Consider the following 23,024-nt stretch of genomic DNA (forward strand, 5'->3'; position numbering starts at 1 on the left):
TGGTTAGTCCTGTTACCAATTTTGAACTGCATTTAGCCCACTTTATTCTTTGGGCCTATATCTGTGTTTCCTCCTCATCCCGCCCATTGCCCAGCCAGTGATAGATGAGTCTGCTGGTACATTGACCCATAACACAACATTCCCCGTGCACGCTACACAGCAAGATTGTGACCCTGCTGAAAGTCAGGTTCCCCTTCCCGCATACCATACCACCTTACACGGGGACAAAGAGGAAGGTGCAGATGAAAGTGCAGGTTCCTTCATCAGGTGGGGGAGGAATACTCGTTGGCGACGTCACTGGCACAGGGCCCCTCATAGTACGCAAAAGTGTCGCTGCCGGTGGGAGGCGCCCCCGCCGTGCAAACACACCGCCTTACTTTGAGGGGCCCTGTGCCAGTGCCAATGCCAATGAGTGGGCCCCCCCTGCTTGCTCAGGATCACAGCACTTGCAAAGTTGAAATACTTACCTCTCCCTGCTCCACTGCCGTGACGTGGTCCAGATTTCCTGGGCCCACTAAATACTTGAACCAGCCCTACTCCCCACAACTTTAGCCAAATGACCCCCAATTTCCAATGCCTTACTATTCTTATAAGGTAAATTTAGATTGACAAGCTTCAGGAACAAGAATGTATGTTTTTTGCCATTAAAATGGGCACTGTACATGTTTTCCTGGCCTCCACTCACTGCCGACTATGCTCCCCCATTGACTTGCATTGGGTTTCGTGTTTCGGTCGATCCCCGACTTTTCGCGATGTGTGAAAATCTACTGAAGCCCTATTCCAGTCGGGACTTGGACCCCACTAGAAGGATCTTCAACTACAGACTGACCAGGGCCCGAAGAACAGTAGAGTGTACCTTTGGCATTCTGGTCGCTAAATGGCGCATTCTTGCATCAGCCATAAATCTAAAAGTGGAAACAGTTGACGAGGTGGTCAAAGCCTGTGTGGTTCTCCACAATTACATAATGACTAAGGAGCGACCCAACATTGAACTGGATGAACCAGTTGCACACCCACTGCCTGATTTCCAGCATCACCCGCTGCGGTCAACTGCAGCCGTTGGTCTCATGTGGGACCAATTTGCTGCCTTTTTTGATTCAGATATTGGACGGGTGTCATGGCAGGACAATGTTGTGTAAATGTCCTGTTGTTTCTTTATCTGTACCAGTAATTTTCTACAATGAAAATAATATTTCACATTAATAAACTTTAGTGTTGGTTGTGTTGACCGTGTCTCCTATCTTTTTCCTCTCTAAACCAAGGTTGTACAAAACCTGGCAGTATTTGATCGGTATTTAATATCATTTTTTGTAATCCAAAACCAGGAGTGGGCGATACAAGCAGAGGTGCTAGTTATTATGTTATCATAATTTACCTATAATTGTTCCACTCGTTGTTTTGGTTTACAAATACTGTTATAACACACTGGCCACGTACTGCTAATAATAGCAGCCATGTTGCTTTATTGGTAAGCTTGTTTGACGTCATTGCGTCATGATTGTCTTCTCATGTATCCATTGGACACAAACTGAAGAGACAATCACTGTCACGCTATCTATACTCATCAAGTCAGGTGTCAGAAATAATGCATTCATGATTAACATATACAGGCTCGTGAATTCACTATTTCTGACACATGGGCAGGTGAGCATAGATATGTAGCGTGTGACAACCATTGTCACCTCAATTTGTGTGTAATAGATTATGCACAAGTCAGTTATCTACTCAACAGTCAGGTGTCATAACTAATGAGTTTTTTGACACCTCACCTGTTCAGTAGAGGACTGCACTGTATTTCCACCATTTTCTCTTCATACTGGCACACTAGGCATAGACAAAAAGAGAATATGGAGATACATGTTATATTTTTTGGCCCACCTCATATCTGTATACTAAAGACACATATAGCTGCAGTCTTGTAATTTTAACCACTGGAGATATGATGTGGCCCAAAAAGTAAGTGTGTGGCGACGTTTCTTGGCGCACGGTGTGTGTTGAAAAAATTTATTTTTTACTGCGTGGGCTTGGGGTATAGTGATGTAAGCGGAACTAGAAGGGTCTGGAAGTTCGGGGATGGGGCTTGACACATGAGAGGCTTGAGACGCACTGGAAGGGGGAGACAAAACTGATATTACAGACACATTGGTAGGTGAAGGGGGAGGAATGCTAAGAGTTTTTTTTTTCTGAGTTTTTTGGGGTTTTGCCTGGTAGGGGGACGTCTTGGTGGGCTCATATGCTGTAGCGTGGTGGCGGGTGACCCGTCAGGGTCCGGCTGCACTGTCTCACAGTCCATAGCGCTTGTCGAGCCATGCCAGGGTCCTGCTGCGTCGTGGTGGGGGGGTACATAAATCCCTGCCAGGGTCCTGCTGCATCGCGGTGGGGCCTGTCCGAAAAGCCACGCCAGGGTCCTGCTGCATCGTGGTGGGGTTTGTCCTGAAAGCCATGGCATGGTCCTGCGGCATCGTGGTGGGGCCGGTCCGAAAAGCCACGCCAGGGTCCTGCTGCATCGTGGTGGGGGCGGTCCTGAAAGCCATGGCAGGGTCCTGCGGCATCGTGGTGGGGCCGGTCCAAAAAGCCACGCCAGGGTCCTGCTGCATCGTGGTGTCAGGGGAGGAGGTCCAAGCCGGAGCAGCGGTTGTCACGATGGTGGGGGTGTGATGTCCAACTGCACTCGTCATGGTGTTGGCGCTGTAGTGGAGTCCGCCTGTGGAAGGAATTGAGGTGGCCGTGCAGCGGTATGCAGCAGAGGTCGGCATGGAGGTTAATCAAGACAGTGATGGCACAGTTGGATATGCCGCCACTGTCTGCTGTAAATACCGACTCTGCTGCATAGCCTGCACAAAAGCAGCATTGCAGGCCTGCATCACACTGAGCTGGAGATCAGGGGTAAGGTGTTCCGACATGCCCTGCTCAATTTGGTTAAAAAAATGATGAGCTGGCCTCTGGAAGTCGGCTTTCACTTGATCAAGGCTTTTGGTGACCTCCTGGATACGGGCATTCAAGAGGTTATGAGAAACATCCATTCGGTCACCTAAAGCCTTGATTGCTTCATGTAAAACCGAGCTCAAGTGCAAAAACTCATGCATGAGTGACCTGTCCGAAGCCCTCAGTCGCTGATGGGATGAGCCCAAAAAAATGGTGCAGTGGAAGAGGACTGCGAAAGGGGAAGACCTGATGGGCCAGCTCCCTGGTCTCCAGTTAGTGTGGAAGGCCCACCTGCTGCTGCGCTGCTGGATGGCTGGGATGGGTCCGTGGCTGCCGGATGAAGGACCGCTCCAGAACCTGCGCCGACAGTCGTGCTGTGTGTGCTGTGAAAAAAGGAAACAGAAAATTAATACCAAAAAATAACCAGACGCTAAATCCTGTGGAATTTTAAAATACAGATTATGTCAATACAATACAACCGAAAGCATGTGACAAACACTTACGTTCTCTGGACAAGGACCAGTCTTAAAAATGACAGCACGCGATGATACTTGTACAGTCTGATCCTTGCTCTTGAACCACTGGCAGTACGACTCTCTTGGCGCACGTCCTTGTTGAAGCGGTCCTTCATTGAACGCCAACGTGTTTTTACTTTGTCCACTGTTAAAAAAAAAACACATTATGGTCAGGAAATGGACTTTTTGCTGTGCAAAGACAACTGTGTGTGATGAGAGAAACTCCGGAGAGTTTCTTTCATCACACACAGTCAAGAGAGCACAGCCAAGGTCTCTGTTGCTTCACACTGCAGTGCAATACTTACCAAATGCACTACGGACCCGTGGTGGGGCGTTGTCCCAGCCATCCCACAACGCTTGGGCCACCTCATTCCATAAACGGCGGAGCGTGCTGTTCATCGAATGCAGTGGATCCCGGCTGTCCCACAACGGAACTCGCTCCTGGACCAGTGTTATTAGGAGGTCGTTGTCAATCAAGTCATCGTCCCGTTGTGAAACCTAAAAATTAAAGAAAGTCATTAAAGTTTGCTCAATTACATAAGGAAAAGAAAGAGAACAGATGATGAGAAATGGCATGAATACGAAAGTCAACATACAAAAGGATTCCAGAAGAAAAAAATAAAGAAATATGAGTGTAAAGAAAGGAAGATTCAAGAATATTACAATGAGGACAGTCAGCCTTGTATATGTACCCGCTGCCGTCTTCCCACCGGAGCTTGACTCCGCTGCTCCTGCCCGATCTGTGCCTCAGTAGAAGTGCTCTAAAAAGAGGAAAAATCAAATTGTCACATGTGTCGATGTGACAGTGAATACTTACCAAGCTGAAGAGGCAAATACTCACCTCACTGACATGCTCCACTTCCAACTGACGTGGCGGATATTCCTCATCAGATGAAGACTCCGCAGAAGACATTCTGATGCATGTAGAAAGAAAGAAATGGAAGAAATTAGGACATGTAGAGCCAAAAAATAGAAAATAAAGGCATTGGCTAGGATATACTCACATTGATCTGGGTCTTGTCCTCCAAAATGCGGCCTGACAGTGTCTTGTCTTCTTGAGAGTCTGGTGTCCTGAAACTGTCCCCAACCTCCCTTTTATCACCTTGATGGTAGGGGGTGGCTTATTAGTGTCTAGACATGGTTATCTTAATTGAAACGCATGCGTTCAAAAACGCAACCAAACGCATGTGCGTAAAAACGCATGTGTTTCCATAGACACCAATGTATTTTTTGACGCAAATCAAACGCAAACGAACGCATGCGTTTCCATGCGCCAAAAAAAGCCTCTGAAAATTACTACATGTTGCATTTCTGTGACAGGACGCATGCAGCAAAAAAACGCATGCGTCATTAAACACGGCCAAACGCGTACAAAAAACGCATGCATTTTAAATGTTAAACATAGAAAAATAACGCATGCGTTTATATGCGGTAAAAACGCTGCAGATCAAAACGCAAGTATGAAACCAGCCTAACTGTGCTGCAATCTCTCATATGTGCTGTAGGTTTGGCAATAACCACTGATCATATGGCGGTAATATCAATATTGTTCTTCATATAGAGATTATATTCAGTAACAGCGCTGTCATCTGCTGAGGTTAACCTCCACAATTAAGGTGCATCTCTCAGTTATAATCAGATTTACCTGCTTAAGGGCCAACTCATAAGTTTCGCTCCCTCCTGAACTAAAACCTAAGCTACGCCTCTGCCCTCACCACTCAGTTAAAGGGGTTGTATGAAGAGCCACATGTAATTGGAGCTGCAGCGCACTTGATCGACCACTGCTCCACTGTCAAGGGACTCTGTTATGATACGGTGGTTTAGGAGCAACATGGAGCGAGCTCTGAAGGAAGTGGTAACTGTACTGACCGCAGTCCCTAAGCTCAAAACAACACTAGAAGTAGCCGTGGGATGCTCCTAACTCTCCCTAGGCACCTCGTCACCGCCTAAGAGCTAACTACCCCTAAAGATAGAAGCAGGAAAACTATCTTGCCTCAGAGAAAATCCCCAAAGGATAGATTAGCCCCCCACAAATAATGACTGAGTGGAGAGGGAAAAGACATACACAGAATGAAACCAGGATGAGCACAAGAGGCCAGTCTAGCTAGATAGATAGGACAGGATGGAATACTGTGCGGTCAGTATAAAACACTACAAAAATCCACGCAGAGTTTACTAAAAATCTCCACACCTGACTAAAGGTGTGGAGGGTAAATCTGCTTCCCAGAGCTTCCAGCAAGACAGATTAATTCATACTGATAACGCTGTACAAACATAGAAAGCACAGAACGGATAAGTCCACAATCTGTGAACAGAAAAAAGCAAGCAAGACTTAGCTTTGCTGAACTGGTCAGGATAACAGGGAAATCCAAAGAGATGTGAATCCAACCAGGAACCATTTACAAGTGGCACTGGCTGAAGAAAGAGCCAGGCATAAATAGCGGAGCAGAAAAGACGATCAGTGAAAGCAGCTGCTGACAGCTAACTCCAAGGAGCAGCCATACCACTTGAAACCACAGGAGGGAGCCCAAGAGCAGAACTCAAAAAAGTGCCACTTACAACCACCGGAAGGAGCCCAAGAGCGGAATTCACAACAGAACCCCCCCCCCTTTAGGAGGGGTCACCGAACCCTCACCAGAGCCCCCAGGCCGATGAGGACGAGCCAAGTGAAAAGCACGAACCAAATCGGTGGCATGGACATCGGAGGCAACAACCCAAGAATTTTCCTCCTGGCCATAACCCTTCCACTTGACAAGATACTGAAGCCTCCACCTCGAAAAACGAGAATCCAAAATCTTCTCAACCTCATATTCCAACTCTCCCTCCACCAACACCGGGGCAGGAGGGTCAACTGAGGGAACAACGGGCACCACATATCTCCGCAACAAAGATCTATGGAAAACATTATGAATGGCAACAGAGGCTGGAAGAGCCAAACGAAAAGACACCGGATTAATAATTTCAGAAATTTTATAAGGACCAATAAACCGAGGCTTAAACTTAGGGGACGAAACCTTCATAGGAACATGACGAGAAGACAACCAAACCAAATCCCCCACACGAAGCCGGGGACCAACACACCGATGGCGGTTAGCAAAACATTGAGCCCTTTCCTGAGACAACGTCAAATTGTCCACCACATGAGTCCAAATCTGCTGCAGCCTGTCCACCACAGAATCAACAGCAGGACAATCAGAAGGCTCAACCTGCCCAGAAGAAAAGCGAGGATGAAAACCAAAATTACAAAAGAAAGGTGGAACCAAAATAGCCGAACTAGCCCGATTATTAAGGGCAAACTCGGCCAACGGCAAGAAAGACACCCAATCATCGTGATCAGCAGACACAAAGCATCTCAAATAGGTCTCCAAGGTCTGATTAGTTCGCTCAGTTTGGCCATTAGTCTGAGGATGAAACACCGAATAAAAAGACAAATCAATGCCCATTCTAGCACAAAAGGCCTGCCAAAATCTAGAGACAAACTGAGAACCTCTGTCAGACACAATATTCTCCGGAATGCCATGCAAACGAACCACATGCTGAAAAAAAATGGAACCAGATCTGAGGAGGAAGGCAACTTAGGCAAAGGTACCAGATGGACCATTTTAGAGAACCGGTCACAAACAACCCAGATAACAGACATCTTCTGGTAAACAGGAAGATCCGAAATAAAATCCATGGAAATATGCGTCCAGGGCCTCTCAGGGACCGGCAAAGGCAAAAGCATCCCACTAGCGCGGGAACAGCAAGGCTTGGCTCGGGCACAAGTCCCACAGGACTGCACAAAGGCACGGACATTGCGCGACAAGGAAGGCCACCAAAAGGACCTAGCAACCAAATCTCTGGTACCAAAAATCCCAGGATGACCAGCCAACACTGAACAATGAACCTCAGAAATCACCTTACTTGTCCATCTATCAGGAACAAACAGCTTCCCCACAGGACAGCGGTCAGGCCTATCAGCTTGAAATTCCTGAAGTACCCGCCGCAAATCAGGGGAGATGGCAGAAAGAATCACCCCTTCCTTAAGAATGCCAACCGGCTCATGGACTCCAGGAGAATCAGGCGAAAAACACCTAGAGAGGGCATCAGCCTTAACATTCTTAGAACCCGGAAGATACGAGACCACAAAATCAAAACGGGAGAAAAACAGGGACCATCGAGCCTGTCTAGGGTTCAGCCGCTTGGCCGACTCGAGGTAAATCAGATTCTTATGATCGGTCAGGACCACAACGCGGTGATTAGCTCCCTCAAGCCAATGTCGCCTCTCCTCAAACGCCCACTTCATAGCCAACAACTCCCGATTGCCGACATCATAATTGCGTTCCACAGGCGAAAACTTTCTGGATAAAAAAGCACACGGTTTCATCAAAGAACCATCAGACTCCCTCTGAGACAAAACGGCCCTTGCCCCAATCTCAGAAGCGTCGACCTCAACCTGAAAAGGAAGAGAAACATCCGGCTGACGCAACACAGGGGCAGAAGTAAATCGGCGTTTAAGCTCCTGAAAGGCCTCAACAGCCGCAGAGGACCAATTCATCACATCAGCGCCTCTCTTCGTCAAATCAGTAAGGGGCTTAACCACACTGGAAAAGTTGGCAATGAAATGGCGATAGAAATTAGCAAAGCCCAAAAATTTTTGAAGGGCCTTCACAGATGTGGGTTGAATCCAGTCATGAATAGCTTGGACCTTAACAGGATCCATTTCTATAGACGAGGGAGAAAAAATAAAACCCAAAAAAGAGACCTTCTGATCTCCGAATAGGCACTTAGACCCCTTCACAAACAAAGCATTATCACGAAGGATCTGGAACACCATCCTGACCTGCTTCACATGAGACTCCCAATCATCGGAAAAAATCAAAATATCATCCAAATATATGACAATGAATTTATCAAGATAATTGCGGAAAATATTATGCATGAAAGACTGGAACACAGATGGAGCATTAGAGAGCCCAAATGGCATCACAAGGTATTCAAAATGGCCTTCGGGCGTATTAAATGCAGTTTTCCATTCGTCACCCTGTTTAATACGAACAAGATTATTTGCCCCTCGGAGGTCAATCTTAGTAAACCAACTAGACCCCTTAATCTGAGCAAACAAGTCAGTAAGCAAAGGCAAGGGGTATTGGAATTTGACCGTGATCTTATTAAGAAGACGATAATCAATACAGGGTCTCAAGGAGCCATCCTTCTTAGCAACAAAAAAGAAACCCGCTCCCAATGATGACGAAGACGGCCGAATATGCCCCTTCTCCAAAGATTCCTTAACATAACTCCGCATGGCGGCATGCTCTGGCACAGACAGATTGAAAAGTCGGCCCTTAGGGAACTTGCAACCAGGAATCAAGTTAATAGCACAATCACAGTCCCTGTGCGGTGGAAGGGAACTGGACTTGGGCTCATCAAATACATCCTGGAAATCCGACAAAAACTCAGGGTCCTCAGAAGAGGGGGAAGAGGAAATTGACATCAAAGGAACGTCACTATGTACCCCTTGACAACCCCAACTAGTCACAGACATAGTTTTCCAATCCAGCACCGGATTATGTTCCTGTAACCATGGAAAACCCAGTACAACAACATCATGCAGGTTATGCAACACCAGAAAACGGCAATCTTCCTGATGTGCTGGAGCCATGTACATAGTCATCTGCGTCCAGTACTGAGGTTTATCCTTGGCCAAGGGTGTAGCATTAATACCCCTCAAAGGAAGAGGGCTCTGCAAAGGCTGTAAGGAAAAACCACAGCGCCTGGCGAATTCCAAGTCCATTAAGTTCAGGGCAGCGCCTGAATCCACAAATGCCATGACAGAAAAGGACGACAATGAGCAAATCAGGGTCACAGATAAGAGAAATTTAGGCTGTATAGTACTAATGGTAACAGACCTAGCGACTCTCTTAGTACACTTACGGCAATCAGAGATAACATGAGCAGAATCACCACAGTAAAAGCACAGCCTATTCTGACGTCTGAATTCCTGCCGTTCTGTTCTAGTCAAAATCCTATCACATTGCATAGGTTCAGGACTCTGCTCAGAGGACACTGCCATATGGTGCACAGCTCTGCGCTCGCACAGACGCCGATCAATCTGAATGGCTAGAGACATAGATTCGCTCAAACCGGCAGGCGTAGGAAAGCCCACCATAGCATCTTTAAGGGATTCAGAAAGACCTTTTCTGAAAATAGCAGCCAGAGCCTCCTCATTCCATTTAGTGAGCACAGACCATTTTCTAAATTTCTGGCAGTATAGTTCTGCCGCCTCCTGACCTTGACACAAGGCCAACAGGGTTTTTTCTGCATGATCCACAGAATTAGGTTCGTCATACAATAATCCGAGCACTTGAAAAAATGCGTCTACATTCAATAATGCCGGATCCCCTGTTTCAAGAGAAAAGGCTCAGTCCTGAGGGTCACCACGCAGCAAGGATATGATGATTTTTACTTGCTGAATGGGATCACCAGAAGAACGGGGTTTCAAAGCAAAAAACAATTTGCAGTTATTTTTAAAGTTCAAAAACTTGGATCTGTCCCCAAAAAACAAATCAGGAGTAGGAATTCTAGGCTCTAAAGCCGGAGTCAGGACAACATAATCTTGGATACTCTGTACTCTTGCAGCAAGTTGATCCACACGAGAAAACAAACCCTGAACATCCATGCCAGAGCATATATCCTGAACCACCCAGATATCAAGAGGAAAAAAGAGACAAACCAGAGCACAGAAAAAATAATGGTTCAGAACTTTCTTTTCCTTCTTTTAAGATGCATTTAATTTATTTTTGGCCACTTGTACTATTATGATACGATGGTTTAGGAGCAACATGGAGCGAGCTCTGAAGGAAGTGGTAACTGTACTGACCGCAGTCCCTAAGCTCAACACAACACTAGAAGTAGCTGTGGGATGCTCCTAACTCTCCTTAGGCACCTCGTCACCGCCTAAGAGCTAACTACCCCTAAAGATAGAAGCAGGAAAACTATCTTGCCTCAGAGAAAATCCCCAAAGGATAGATTAGCCCCCCACAAATAATGACTGTGAGTGGAGAGGGAAAAGACATACACAGAATGAAACCAGGATGAGCACAGGAGGCCAGTCTAGCTTGATAGATAGGACAGGATGGAATACTGTGCGGTCAGTATAAAACACTACAAAAATCCACGCAGAGTTTACTAAAAATCTCCACACCTGACTAAAGGTGTGGAGGGTAAATCTGCTTCCCAGAGCTTCCAGCAAGACAGAATTAATTCATACTGATAACGCTGGACAAACATAGAAAGCACAGAACGGATAAGTCCACAATCTGTGAACAGAAAAAAGCAAGCAAGACTTAGCTTTGCTGAACTGGTCAGGATAACAGGGAAATCCAAAGAGATGTGAATCCAACCAGGAACCATTTACAAGTGGCACTGGCTGAAGAAAGAGCCAGGCATAAATAGCGGAGCAGAAAAGACGATCAGTGAAAGCAGCTGCTGACAGCTAACTCCAAGGAGCAGCCATACCACTTGAAACCACAGGAGGGAGCCCAAGAGCAGAACTCACAAAAGTGCCACTTACAACCACCGGAGGGAGCCCAAGAGCGGAATTCACAACAGGACTCTTTAGAGCCCAGTTTCTTGGGATTGGTGGGAATCCCCGTTGAGTTCCAGTGATTGGGAAGTTATCCCCTTTAACAATATCTTCCTAACTTGAGATAACCTCTTTCAACAGGTTGCTCAAGATATATTTTTACTGAGAATTAAACCCAATATACAGGACTCTTGTATATCCATCACCTAGGATAGATGAACTATGTACCTGAGCACTGCAACCCACTGGGAATTTTCAGTGTTAAGCAAAATCTGTCACCATGTAGACCTATCATAACACTCACCCCATGTCAGTGTTAATACTATGTTTTTCAGATTGGTTAGGGCAGCACAATCTTGCTGACATTTTTTATTAAACATGTACCGTATTTTTCGCTTTGCAAGACGCACTTTTTTCCCTCATATTTGGGGGGAAAATGGAGGTGTGTCTTACAATGCGGATATACCTTATCTGTGCTGCTGCTGCTGGTGTCCGGTGCTTGCCACCGTGCTCTGTCCCTGGTGCTGCCGCCGTGCTCTGTCCCTTGCTGCATGGGGGGCTCTGCCGTTCCTTCCATGCTTTCCTGTGCGAGTGCGGTGGATTCCTTCCGGGAAAATGGCAGCCGGGAGATGGCGCGTGCGCAGATGGAGATCTTGGTACTGAAATCTCGGGAGATGAGATTTCAGAGCTGAAATCTGCGCATGTGACGCTCACCCGGCGGCCATTTTACCGGAGTCCACCGCACAGGAAATCATGGGACTGCCGGGGCTCTGGCCGATCACAAAATGTCAGGAGAGCCCCGGCAGCACCGGAGATCGCCACAGCGGCACTAAGCAGCGCCGTCTGGGCACCCGCAGCACCGGAGACACCAGCAGAGCACCGGGCAGCAGTTCCGGACACCCGCAGTAGGACTGCCGGACACCCGTAGCAGGACCACCAGAGGCACCCGCAGAGCACCAGACAGCAGCGCCAGACACCAGCAGCACTGCCGGACACCCCTTCATCCCCACTTGCAGACTGAAACATCACTCCACTCCTTCCTCCTCCAGCAGCGACCCCGCTTCACCGCAGCCACCACCCCCGGTAAGCAATAAGACTCATGAATTATAAGAAGCACTACCATTTTATAAAAAAAATGTTTTCCTATTTTTTCCTCAAAATGGGGTGCATCTTATAATCGGGAGTGTCTTATAAAGCGAAAAATACAGTAAATACTTACAGTGGTGGAAATCAGGCTGTTCCGATTATGAATAATTCCCCAAGTTGCTATCCCAATAGTGACAATTTTGTTGCTTTTGTTGGTACTTCCCATACAAAAGTCTCTAACTGCTTCACCAACTTGTTTCATTACACCAGCATGGGAACCACCAGTTATAATCCAGGCACCTGCGCAAAAAAACAATGTTCAACAAATAAATTAATTATAACTTTTAACCCCTTTACCCCCAAGGGTGGTTTGCACGTTAATGACCAGGCCAATTTTTACAATTCTGACCACTGTCCCTTTATGAGGTTATAACTCCGAAACGCTTCAACGGATCCTGGTGATTCTGACATTGTTTTCTCGTGACATATTGTACTTCATGATAGTGGTAAAATTTCTTTGATAGTACCTGCGTTTATTTGTGAAAAAAACGGAAATTTGGCGAAAATTTTGAAAATTTCGCAATTTTCAAACTTTGAATTTTTATGCAATTAAATCACAGAGATATGTCACACAAAATACTTAATAAGTAACATTTCCCACATGTCTCCTTTACATCAGCATAATTTTGGAACCAATTTTTTTTTTTGTTAGGGAGTTATAAGGGTTAAAAGTTGACCAGCAATTTCTCATTTTTACAACACCATTTTTTTTTAGGGACCACGTCTCATTTGAAGTCATTTTGAGGGGTCTATATGATAGAAAATGCCCAAGTGTGACACCATTCTAAAAACTGCACCCCTCAAGGTGCTCAAAACCACATTCAAGAAGTTTATTAACCCTTCAGGTGTTTAATAGGAATTTTTGGAATGTTTAAATAAAAATGAACATTTAACTTTTTTACACAAAAAATTTACTTCAGCTCCAATTTGTTTTATTTTACCAAGGGTAACAGGAGAAATTGGACCCAAAAAGTTGTTGTCCAATTTGTCCTGAGTACGCTGATACCCCATATGTGGCAGTAAACCACTGTTTGGGCGCATGGGAGAGCTCGGAAGGGAAGGAGCGCTATTTGACTTTTCAATGCAAACTTGACAGGAATTGAGATGGGACGCCATGTTGCGTTTGGAGAGCCACTGATGTGCCTAAACATTGAAACCCCCCACAAGTGACACCATTTTGGAAAGTAGACCCCCTAAGGAACTTATCTGGATGTGTGGTGAGCACTTTGACCCACCAAGTGCTTCACAGAAGTTTATAATGCAGAACCGTAAAAATAAAAAATCATATTTTTTCACAAAAATTATATTTTTGCCCCCAATTTTTTATTTTTCCAAGGGTAAGAGAAGAAATTGGACCTCAAAAGTTGTTGTCCAATTTGTCCTGAGTACGCTGATACCCCATATGTGGCAGTAAACCACTGTTTGGGCGCATGGGAGAGCTCGGAAGGGAAGGAGCGCAGTTTGACTTTTCAATGCAAAATTGACAGAAATTGAGATGGGACGCCATGTTGCGTTTGGAGAGCCACTGATGTGCCTAAACATTGAAACCCCCCACAAGTGACACCATTTTGGAAAGTAGACCCCCTAAGGAACTTATCTAGAGGTGTGGTGAGCACTTTGACCCACCAAGTGCTTCACAGAAGTTTATAATGCAGAACCGTAAAAATAAAAAATCATATTTTTTCACAAAAATTATATTTTTGCCCCCAATTTTTTATTTTTCCAAGGGTAAGAGAAGAAATTGGACCTCAAAAGTTGTTGTCCAATTTGTCCCGAGTACGCTGATACCCCATATGTGGCAGTAAACCACTGTTTGGGCGCATGGGAGAGCTCGGAAGGGAAGGAGCGCCGTTTGACTTTTCAATGCAAAATTGACAGGAATTGAGATGGGACGCCATGTTGCGTTTGGAGAGCCACTGATGTGCCTAAACATTGAAACCCCCCACAAGTGACACCATTTTGGAAAGTAGACCCCCTAAGGAACTTATCTAGAGGTGTGGTGAGCACTTTGACCCACCAAGTGCTTCACAGAAGTTTATAATGCAGAACCGTAAAAATAAAAAATCATATTTTTTCACAAAAATTATATTTTTGCCCCCAATTTTTTATTTTTCCAAGGGTAAGAGAAGAAATTGGACCTCAAAAGTTGTTGTCCAATTTGTCCCGAGTACGCTGATACCCCATATGTGGCAGTAAACCACTGTTTGGGCGCATGGGAGAGCTCGGAAGGGAAGGAGCGCCGTTTGACTTTTCAATGCAAAATTGACAGGAATTGAGATGGGACGCCATGTTGCGTTTGGAGAGCCACTGATGTGCCTAAACATTGAAACCCCCCACAAGTGACACCATTTTGGAAAGTAGACCCCCTAAGGAACTTATCTGGATGTGTGGTGAGCACTTTGACCCACCAAGGGCTTCACAGAAGTTTATAATGCAGAGCCATAAAAATAAAACAAAATTTTTTTCCCACAAAAATTATTTTTTAGCCCCCAGTTTTGTATTTTCCCTAGGGTAAGAGGAGAAATTGGACCACAAAAGTTGTTGTCCAATTTGTCCTGAGTACGCTGATACCCCATATGTGGGGGGGAACCACCGTTTGGGCGCATGGGAGGGTTCGGAAGGGAAGGAGCGCCATTTGGAATGCAGACTTAGATGGAATGGTCTGCAGGCGTCACATTGCGTTTGCAGAGCCCCTAATGTACCTAAACAGTAGAAACCCCCCACAAGTGACACCATTTTGGAAAGTAGACCCCCTAAGGAACTCATCTTGATGTGTTGTGAGAGCTTTGAACCCCCAAGTATTTCACTACAGTTTATATCGCAGAGTCTTGCAAATAAAAAATATTTTTTTTTCCACAAAAATTATATTTTAGCCCCCAGTTTTGTATTTTTCCAAGGTTAGCAGGAGAAATTGGACCCTAAATGTTGTTGTCCAATTTGTCCTGAGTACGCTGATACCCGATATGTGGGGGGGAACCACCGTTTGGGCGCATGGGAGGGCTCGGAAGGGAAGGAGCATCATTTGGAATGCAGACTTAGATGGATTGGTCTGCAGGCGTCACATTGCGTTTGCAGAGCCCCTAATGTACCTAAACAGTAGAAACCCCCCACAAGTGACCCCATATTGGAAACTAGACCCCTCAATGAACTTATCTAGATGTGTTGTGAGAACTTTGAACCCCCAAGTGTTTCACTACAGTTTATAACGCAGAGCCGTGAAAATAAAAAATCTTTTTGTTTTCCCACAAAAATTATTTTTTAGCCCCCAGTTTTGTATTTTCCCAAGGGTAACAGGAGAAATTGGTCCACAAAAGTTGTTGTCCAATTTGTCCTGAGTACGCTGATACCCGATATGTGGGGGGGAACCACCGTTTGGGCGCATGGGAGGGCTCGGAAGGGAAGGAGCATCATTTGGAATGCAGACTTAGATGGATTGGTCTGCAGGCGTCACATTGCGTTTGCAGAGCCCCTAATGTACCTAAACAGTAGAAACCCCCCACAAGTGACCCCATATTGGAAACTAGACCCCTCAATGAACTTATCTAGATGTGTTGTGAGAACTTTGAACCCCCAAGTGTTTCACTACAGTTTATAACGCAGAGCCGTGAAAATAAAAAATCTTTTTGTTTTCCCACAAAAATTATTTTTTAGCCCCCAGTTTTGTATTTTCCCAAGGGTAACAGGAGAAATTGGTCCACAAAAGTTGTTGTCCAATTTGTCCTGAGTACGCTGATACCCGATATGTGGGGGGGAACCACCGTTTGGGCGCATGGGAGGGCTCGGAAGGGAAGGAGCATCATTTGGAATGCAGACTTAGATGGATTGGTCTGCAGGCGTCACATTGCGTTTGCAGAGCCCCTAATGTACCTAAACAGTAGAAACCCCCCACAAGTGACCCCATATTGGAAACTAGACCCCTCAATGAACTTATCTAGATGTGTTGTGAGAACTTTGAACCCCCAAGTGTTTCACTACAGTTTATAACGCAGAGCCGTGAAAATAAAAAATCTTTTTGTTTTCCCACAAAAATTATTTTTTAGCCCCCAGTTTTGTATTTTCCCAAGGGTAACAGGAGAAATTGGTCCACAAAAGTTGTTGTCCAATTTGTCCTGAGTACGCTGATACCCCATATGTTGGGGTAAACCCCTGTTTGGGCACACAGGAGAGCTCGGAAGGGAAGGAGCACTGTTTTACTTTTTCAACGCAGAATTGGCTGGAATTGAGATCGGACGCCATGTCGTGTTTGGAGAGCCCCTGATGTGCCGAAACAGTGGAAACCCCCCAATTATAACTGAAACCCTAATCTAAACACACCCCTAACCCTAATTCCAACGGTAACCCTAACCACACCTCTAACCCTGACACACCCCTAACCCTAATCCCAACCCTATTCCCAACTGTAAATGTAATCTAAACCCTAACCCTAACTTTAGCCCCAACCCTAACTGTAGCCCCAACCCTAACCCTAACCCTAATCCTAGCCCTAACCCTAGCCCTAACCCTAACCCTAGCCCTAACCCTAGCCCTAACCCTAGCCCTAACCCTAGCCCTAACCCTAGCCCTAGCCCTAACCCTAGCCCTAACCCTAGCCCTAACCCTAGCCCTAACCCTAGCCCTAACCCTAACCCTAGCCCTAACCCTAGCCCTAACCCTAGCCCTAACCCTAGCCCTAACCCTAGCCCTAACCCTAGCCCTAATGGGAAAATGGAAATAAATACATTTTTTTTTATTTTTCCCTAACTAAGGGGGTGATGAAGGGGGGTTTGATTTACTTTTATAGCGAGTTTTTTAGCGGATTTTTATGATTGGCAGCCGTCACACACTGAAAGACCCTTTTTATTGCAAAAAATATTTTTTGCAATACCACATTTTGAGAGCTATAATTTTTCCATATTTTGGTCCACAGAGTCATGTGAGGTCTTGTTTTTTGCGGGACGAGTTGACGTTTTTATTGAAAACATTTTTGGGCACGTGACATTTTTTTATCGCTTTTTATTCCGATTTTTGTGAGGAAGAATGACCAAAAGCCAGCTATTCATGAATTTCTATTGGGGGAGGCGTTTATACCGTTCCGCGTTTGGTAAAATTGATAAATCAGTTTTATTCTTCGGGTCAGTACGATTACAGCGATACCTCATTTATATCATTTTTTTATGGTTTGGTGCTTTTATACGATAAAAACTATTTTACAGAAAAAATAATTATTTTTGCATCGCTTTATTCTCAGGACTATAACTTTTTTATTTTTTTGCTGATGATGCTGTATGGCGGCTCTTTTTTTGCGGGACAATATGACGCTTTCAGCGGTACCATGGTTATTTATATCTGTCCTTTTGATCGCGTGTTATTCCACTTTTTGTTCGGCGGTATGATAATAAAGCGTTGTTTTTTGCCTCGTTTTTTTTTTTTTTTCTTACGGTGTTTACTGAAGGGGTTAACTAGTGGGCCAGTTTTATAGGTCGGGCCGTTACGGACGCGGCGATACTAAATATGTGTACTTTTATTGTTTTTTTTTTTTTATTTAGATGAAGAAATGTATTTATGGGAATAATATTTTTTTTTTTTTTTCATTATTTTGGAATATTTTTTTTTATTTTTTTTACACATTTGGAAATTATTTTTTTTTACTTTTTTACTTTGTCCCAGGGGGGGACATCACAGATCAGTGATCTGACAGTTTGCACAGCACTCTGTCAGATCACTGATCTGATAGGAGTGCAGGCTGCTTCACAGTGCCTGCTCTGAGCAGGCTCTGTGAAGCCACCTCCCTCCCTGCAGGACCCGGATCCGCGGCCATCTTGGATCCGGGGCTCGAGCAGGGAGGGAGGTGAGGAGACCCTCGCAGCAACGCGATCACATCGCGTTGCTGCGGGGGGCTCAGGGAAGCCCGCAGGGAGCCCCCTCCCTGCGCGGTGCTTCCCTGTACCGCCGGCACATCGCGATCATCTTTGATCGCGGTGTGCCAGGGGTTAATGTGCCGGGGGCGGTCCGTGACCGCTCCTGGCACATAGTGCCGGATGTCAGCTGCGATAAGCAGCTGACACCCGGCCGCGATCGGCCGCGCTCCCCCCGTGAGCGCGGCCGATCGGCTATGACGTACTATCCCGTCCAGGGTCAGATAAGCCCAGGGCACCTCGACGGGATAGTACGTCTAAGGTCACAGAGGGGTTAAACAATGTGTAGTTTTCAAAGCCTACATTCTTCACCGCTCTTAAAGTATAGCTCCAGCATTTTTTTTTCAGAGCTGAAGTGGCACTTAAAATCTAAGCCCTCTGCCACTGGGCACATATTCATCCTACGGCGTCTTCACAGTTTTTTCGGTGCCCCTCCAGTCCTCCTGTACCACCTTGTGACAGCACCTTGTGAATAGCAGGAAGTCAGATGCTAAGTCCCACGCCCACAGTAAAAGTCTATGAAAGCCAGAACGAGGCTCTCATAAACTTGTATTGAAATTGACTGCCGACATCCATGAAACACTTGAGCTGCAAGCAGGTCACATTTTGACAAAAACTGACTGGAGTGAGGCTGGAAACGAATGAAGGCTGCAACAGGTGAGTATGAGATGGAAGAAGGGGACTAACATTAAAGTACGACTCTAGCAGTGTAATAAAAAAAACTCTTGAGTGGCGATTTAACTCCTTAGAGCCAATTTGGAACTTAATGACCAAGCCAATTTTTACAATTGTGACCACTGTCAATTTATGAGGTTATAGCTCTGAAACGCTTCAACGGATCCCAATAATTCTGAAAAAGTTCTTTTGTAACTTGCGTTTATTTATGAAAAAAATGGAAATTTGGCAAAGATTTTGAAAATGTTGCAATTTTCAAACTTTAAATTTTTGTACCCTTAAATCAGAGAGTGGTATAACACAATATCTAATATATAAAGCTGAATGCATGTGTGTATGTGTGTATGTGTGTATATGTGTAGGTCCGGGATTGGCATCTGCACCGTCGCAGCTACAGCCACAAAATTTGCACAGTCACACGTCTGGACCCCGAGAGCATCATAGGCTATGTTATGAGTTGAAATTTTAACCCCGCGCATTCCAATTCACCGAACAATTTTGCCCCTATCTACATAATGGGGAAAAAGTGAAAGGAAAAGTGTTGGAGGCAAATTGACAGCTGCCAGATGTGAACAAGGGGGACTTAAAGAATGAGAGGGATGGCGCCAAGGAACATATACTATACAGCTGCTAAGGTGGGGCCCCGATATGGGATACTCACCACACACGGGGATATGAACACACACACAAAATGCGCCACAAACTACCACGTGCTTGAACAGATATACCACCCTCAGCACACATTTCACCACACATACACCAAACTCGCCACATAAAAGTCGAAACACAAAAGTCGCCGCTCAAAACTCGCTATGCGCAAAACTCGCCACATGCAAAATTAGGCTCATGCAAAACTCGCCACACGTGCAAAACTCACCTCATGGACTACTCGCCACACGCAAAACTTGCACACACGGAAAAATTGCCACATACACAAAAGTTGCAACACATGCAAAAGTTGCCTCACACAAAACTTGCACATACTCAAAATGCACCACACATAAGACTCGCCACACGCAAAACTCACCATGCGCAAAACTTGCTGCACACAACTTGCTACACTAACCTGTCACATGCAACTTGACACACAAAAAGTTGCTACACGCATGTCACCACACAAAACTCCTCTCACAAAAGTCGCTACATGCATGTCGCCACATGCAACTCAACACACACAACTTGATACATGAAACTCGCCCTAAAACACACACAAGTCTGGTATTATCCTTTAAAAATCAAAATCTGATTAATAAGCAGACAAACTACAAGAGCAACAAATGTACCTTATAGGAAATACGCCAGCTGTCAGTCACATGACCTGTCTATTATGTGTATGTGTGAGCTAATATATACTGCCAGGGGGGAGGGCTTCCTGTTGGCTGGGGATTTATCAGGCTGCCAATTTAGCTTACAAATACTGAGGTAAAAATACTGACCAAATATTGTGTAAACGCGGTCTAATACAGGAGGAGATGACATACAGATATATATTATATACAGGGGAGATGACACACAGATATATACTACTAGATGGTGGCCCGACTCTAACGCATCGGGTATTCTAGAATATGCATGTCCACGTAGTATATTGCACTGCCCACGTAGTATATTGCCCAGCCACGTAGTATATTGCACAGTCACGTAGTATATTGCCCAGCCACGTACTATATTGCCCAGCCACGTACTATATTGCCCAGCCACGTAGTATATTGCCCAGCCACGTAGTATATTGCACAGTCACGTAGTATATTGCCCAGCCACGTAGTATATTGCCCAGCCACGTAGTATATTGCCCAGCCACGTAGTATATTGCCCAGCCACGTAGTATATTGCCCAGCCACATAGTATATTGCCCAGTGACGTAGTATATTGCCAAGTTACATAGTATATTGCCTAGTGACGTAGTATATTGTGCAGCCACGTAGTATATTGCCCAGTGACGTAGTATATTGGCCAGTGATGTAGTATACAGCACAGAGCCACGTAGTATATTGCACAGCGACGTAGTATACAGCACAGAGCCACGTAGTATATTGGCCAGTCATGTAGTATATTGCCCAGCTACGTAGTATATTGCCCAGCCAGGTTTGTCACAGGTTAAAAAATAAAAAATAAACATATACTCACCTTTCCGAGGGCCCCTTGTAGTCCACGGCAGCTTCCGGTACCAGGGTTGGTATGAGCGCAGGACCTGTGATGACGTCGCGGTCATATGACCGTGACATCATGGCAGGTCTTTCTAGCGCAGGCGCGCAGGGCTTGTGATGACATCGCGGTCACATGACCATGACATCATGGCAGGTCCTTCTCCCATACCATCTTTGCCACCGGAACCTGCAACAGAAGATAGCGGCCAGCGCGAGCGACTACGGAGGGTGAGTATAGCAGTTTTTTTTTTCATTATTATTTTTAACATTACATTTTTTACTATTGATGCCGCATAGGCAGCGTCAATAGTAAAAAGTTGGGGACACACTGGGTTAATAGCGGCAGTAACGGAGTGCGTTACCTGCGGCATAACGCTGTCCGTTACCACCGGCATTAACCCTGTGTTAGCGGTGACCGGAGGGGAGTATGCGGGTGACAGGCACTGACTGCGGGGAGTAAGGAGCGGCCATTTTCTTCCGGACTGTGCCCGTCGCTGATTGGTCGCGGCAGCCATGACAGGCAGCTGGCGAGACCAATCAGTGAATGAATAACCGTGACAGACAGAAGGAAAGACGGAAGTGACCCTTAGACAATTATATAGTAGATATACAGGAGAGATGACACACAGGTATATACTATATACAGGAGGAGATGACACACAGGTATATACTATATACAGGAGGAGATGACACACAGGTATATACCATATACAGGAGGAGAAGACATACAGGTATATACTATATACAGGAGGAGATGACACACTGGTATATACTATATACAGGAGAGATGACATACAGGTACATACTATATACAGGGGAGATGACACACAGGTAGATACTATATACAGGGGAGATGACACACAGGTACATACTATTTTCAGCGGAGATGACACAGAGGTATATACTATATACAGGAGGAGATGACACACGTATATACTATATACAGGAGGAGATGACATACAGGTATATACTATATACAGGAGGAGATGACACACTGGTATATATTATATACAGGGAAGATGGCATACAGGTGCATACTATATACAGGGGAGATGACACACAGGTATATACTACATACAGGAGGAGATGACACACACATATATATTATATACAGGGGAGATGACCCACAGGTATATACTACATACAGGAGGAGATGACACACAGGTATATACTATATACAGGAGGGGATGACATACAGGTACATACTATATACAGGAGGAGATGTCACACAGATATATACTATATACAGGAGGAGATGACACACAGGTATATACTATATACAGGAGGAGATGACACACAGGTATATACCATATACAGGAGGAGAAGACATACAGGTATATACTATATACAGGAGGAGATGACACACTGGTATATACTATATACAGGGGAAATGACACACATAGATACTATATACAGGGGAGGTGACACACAGGTACATACTATTTTCAGAGGAGATGACACACAGGTATATACTATATACAGGAGGAGATGACACACAGGTATATACTATATACAGGAGGAGATGACATACAGGTATATACTATATACAGGAGGAGATGACACACTGGTTTATATTATATACAGGGAAGATGACATACAGGTGCATACTATATACAGGGGAGATGACACACAGGTATATACCATATACAGGGAAGATGACACAGGTATATACTATATACATGGGATATGACACACGTATATATTATATACAGGAGGAGATGACACACAGGTACTGTATATACTATATACAGGAGGAGATGACACATAGGTATATACTATATACAGGGGAGATGACACACACATATATACTATATACAGGGGAGATTACACACAGGTATATACTATATACAGGAGGAGATGACATACAGAGCAAAAAAGGGGAGAAGCCAGCGCAGCCTAAGGTTAAGACGCAATACATAAAGTGCAAATGCACATATTAATTTCTAACTGTATTATCAAAATGAGATATTTAGCAAACAATTGATCAATTCTTTGAGCCACCCCGCCTCTTCACGGCAATCTCATATTAGGGCAGTCCTACACTACGTTTTTTATATTCACTGTGCCATAAAGGCCTCCTAAATGAACTAAAAGCAAGACCACATTAAAAGCATGCTGTACCTGGAGCATTACTGAGTCACCCCCATGGCGCCAGAGT

At 45.1% G+C, this 23,024-nt stretch overlaps 1 protein-coding gene across 1 annotated transcript in view; it reads right to left on the minus strand.

Moving 5' to 3' along the window:
* TRPM2 (transient receptor potential cation channel subfamily M member 2) overlaps window positions 1-23,024 on the minus strand; it is a 1,329,765-nt gene that overhangs the window by 974,819 nt on the left and 331,922 nt on the right. The window contains exon 6 of the mRNA XM_069733764.1: window positions 12,224-12,390. Coding sequence (XP_069589865.1) covers window positions 12,224-12,390 — 167 coding nt within the window. The remainder of the gene's footprint in view (window positions 1-12,223; window positions 12,391-23,024) is intronic.

The sequence above is a fragment of the Ranitomeya imitator genome, chromosome 7, assembly GCF_032444005.1.
Source record: "Ranitomeya imitator isolate aRanImi1 chromosome 7, aRanImi1.pri, whole genome shotgun sequence".
In the NCBI taxonomy this organism is placed as follows: domain Eukaryota; kingdom Metazoa; phylum Chordata; class Amphibia; order Anura; family Dendrobatidae; genus Ranitomeya; species Ranitomeya imitator.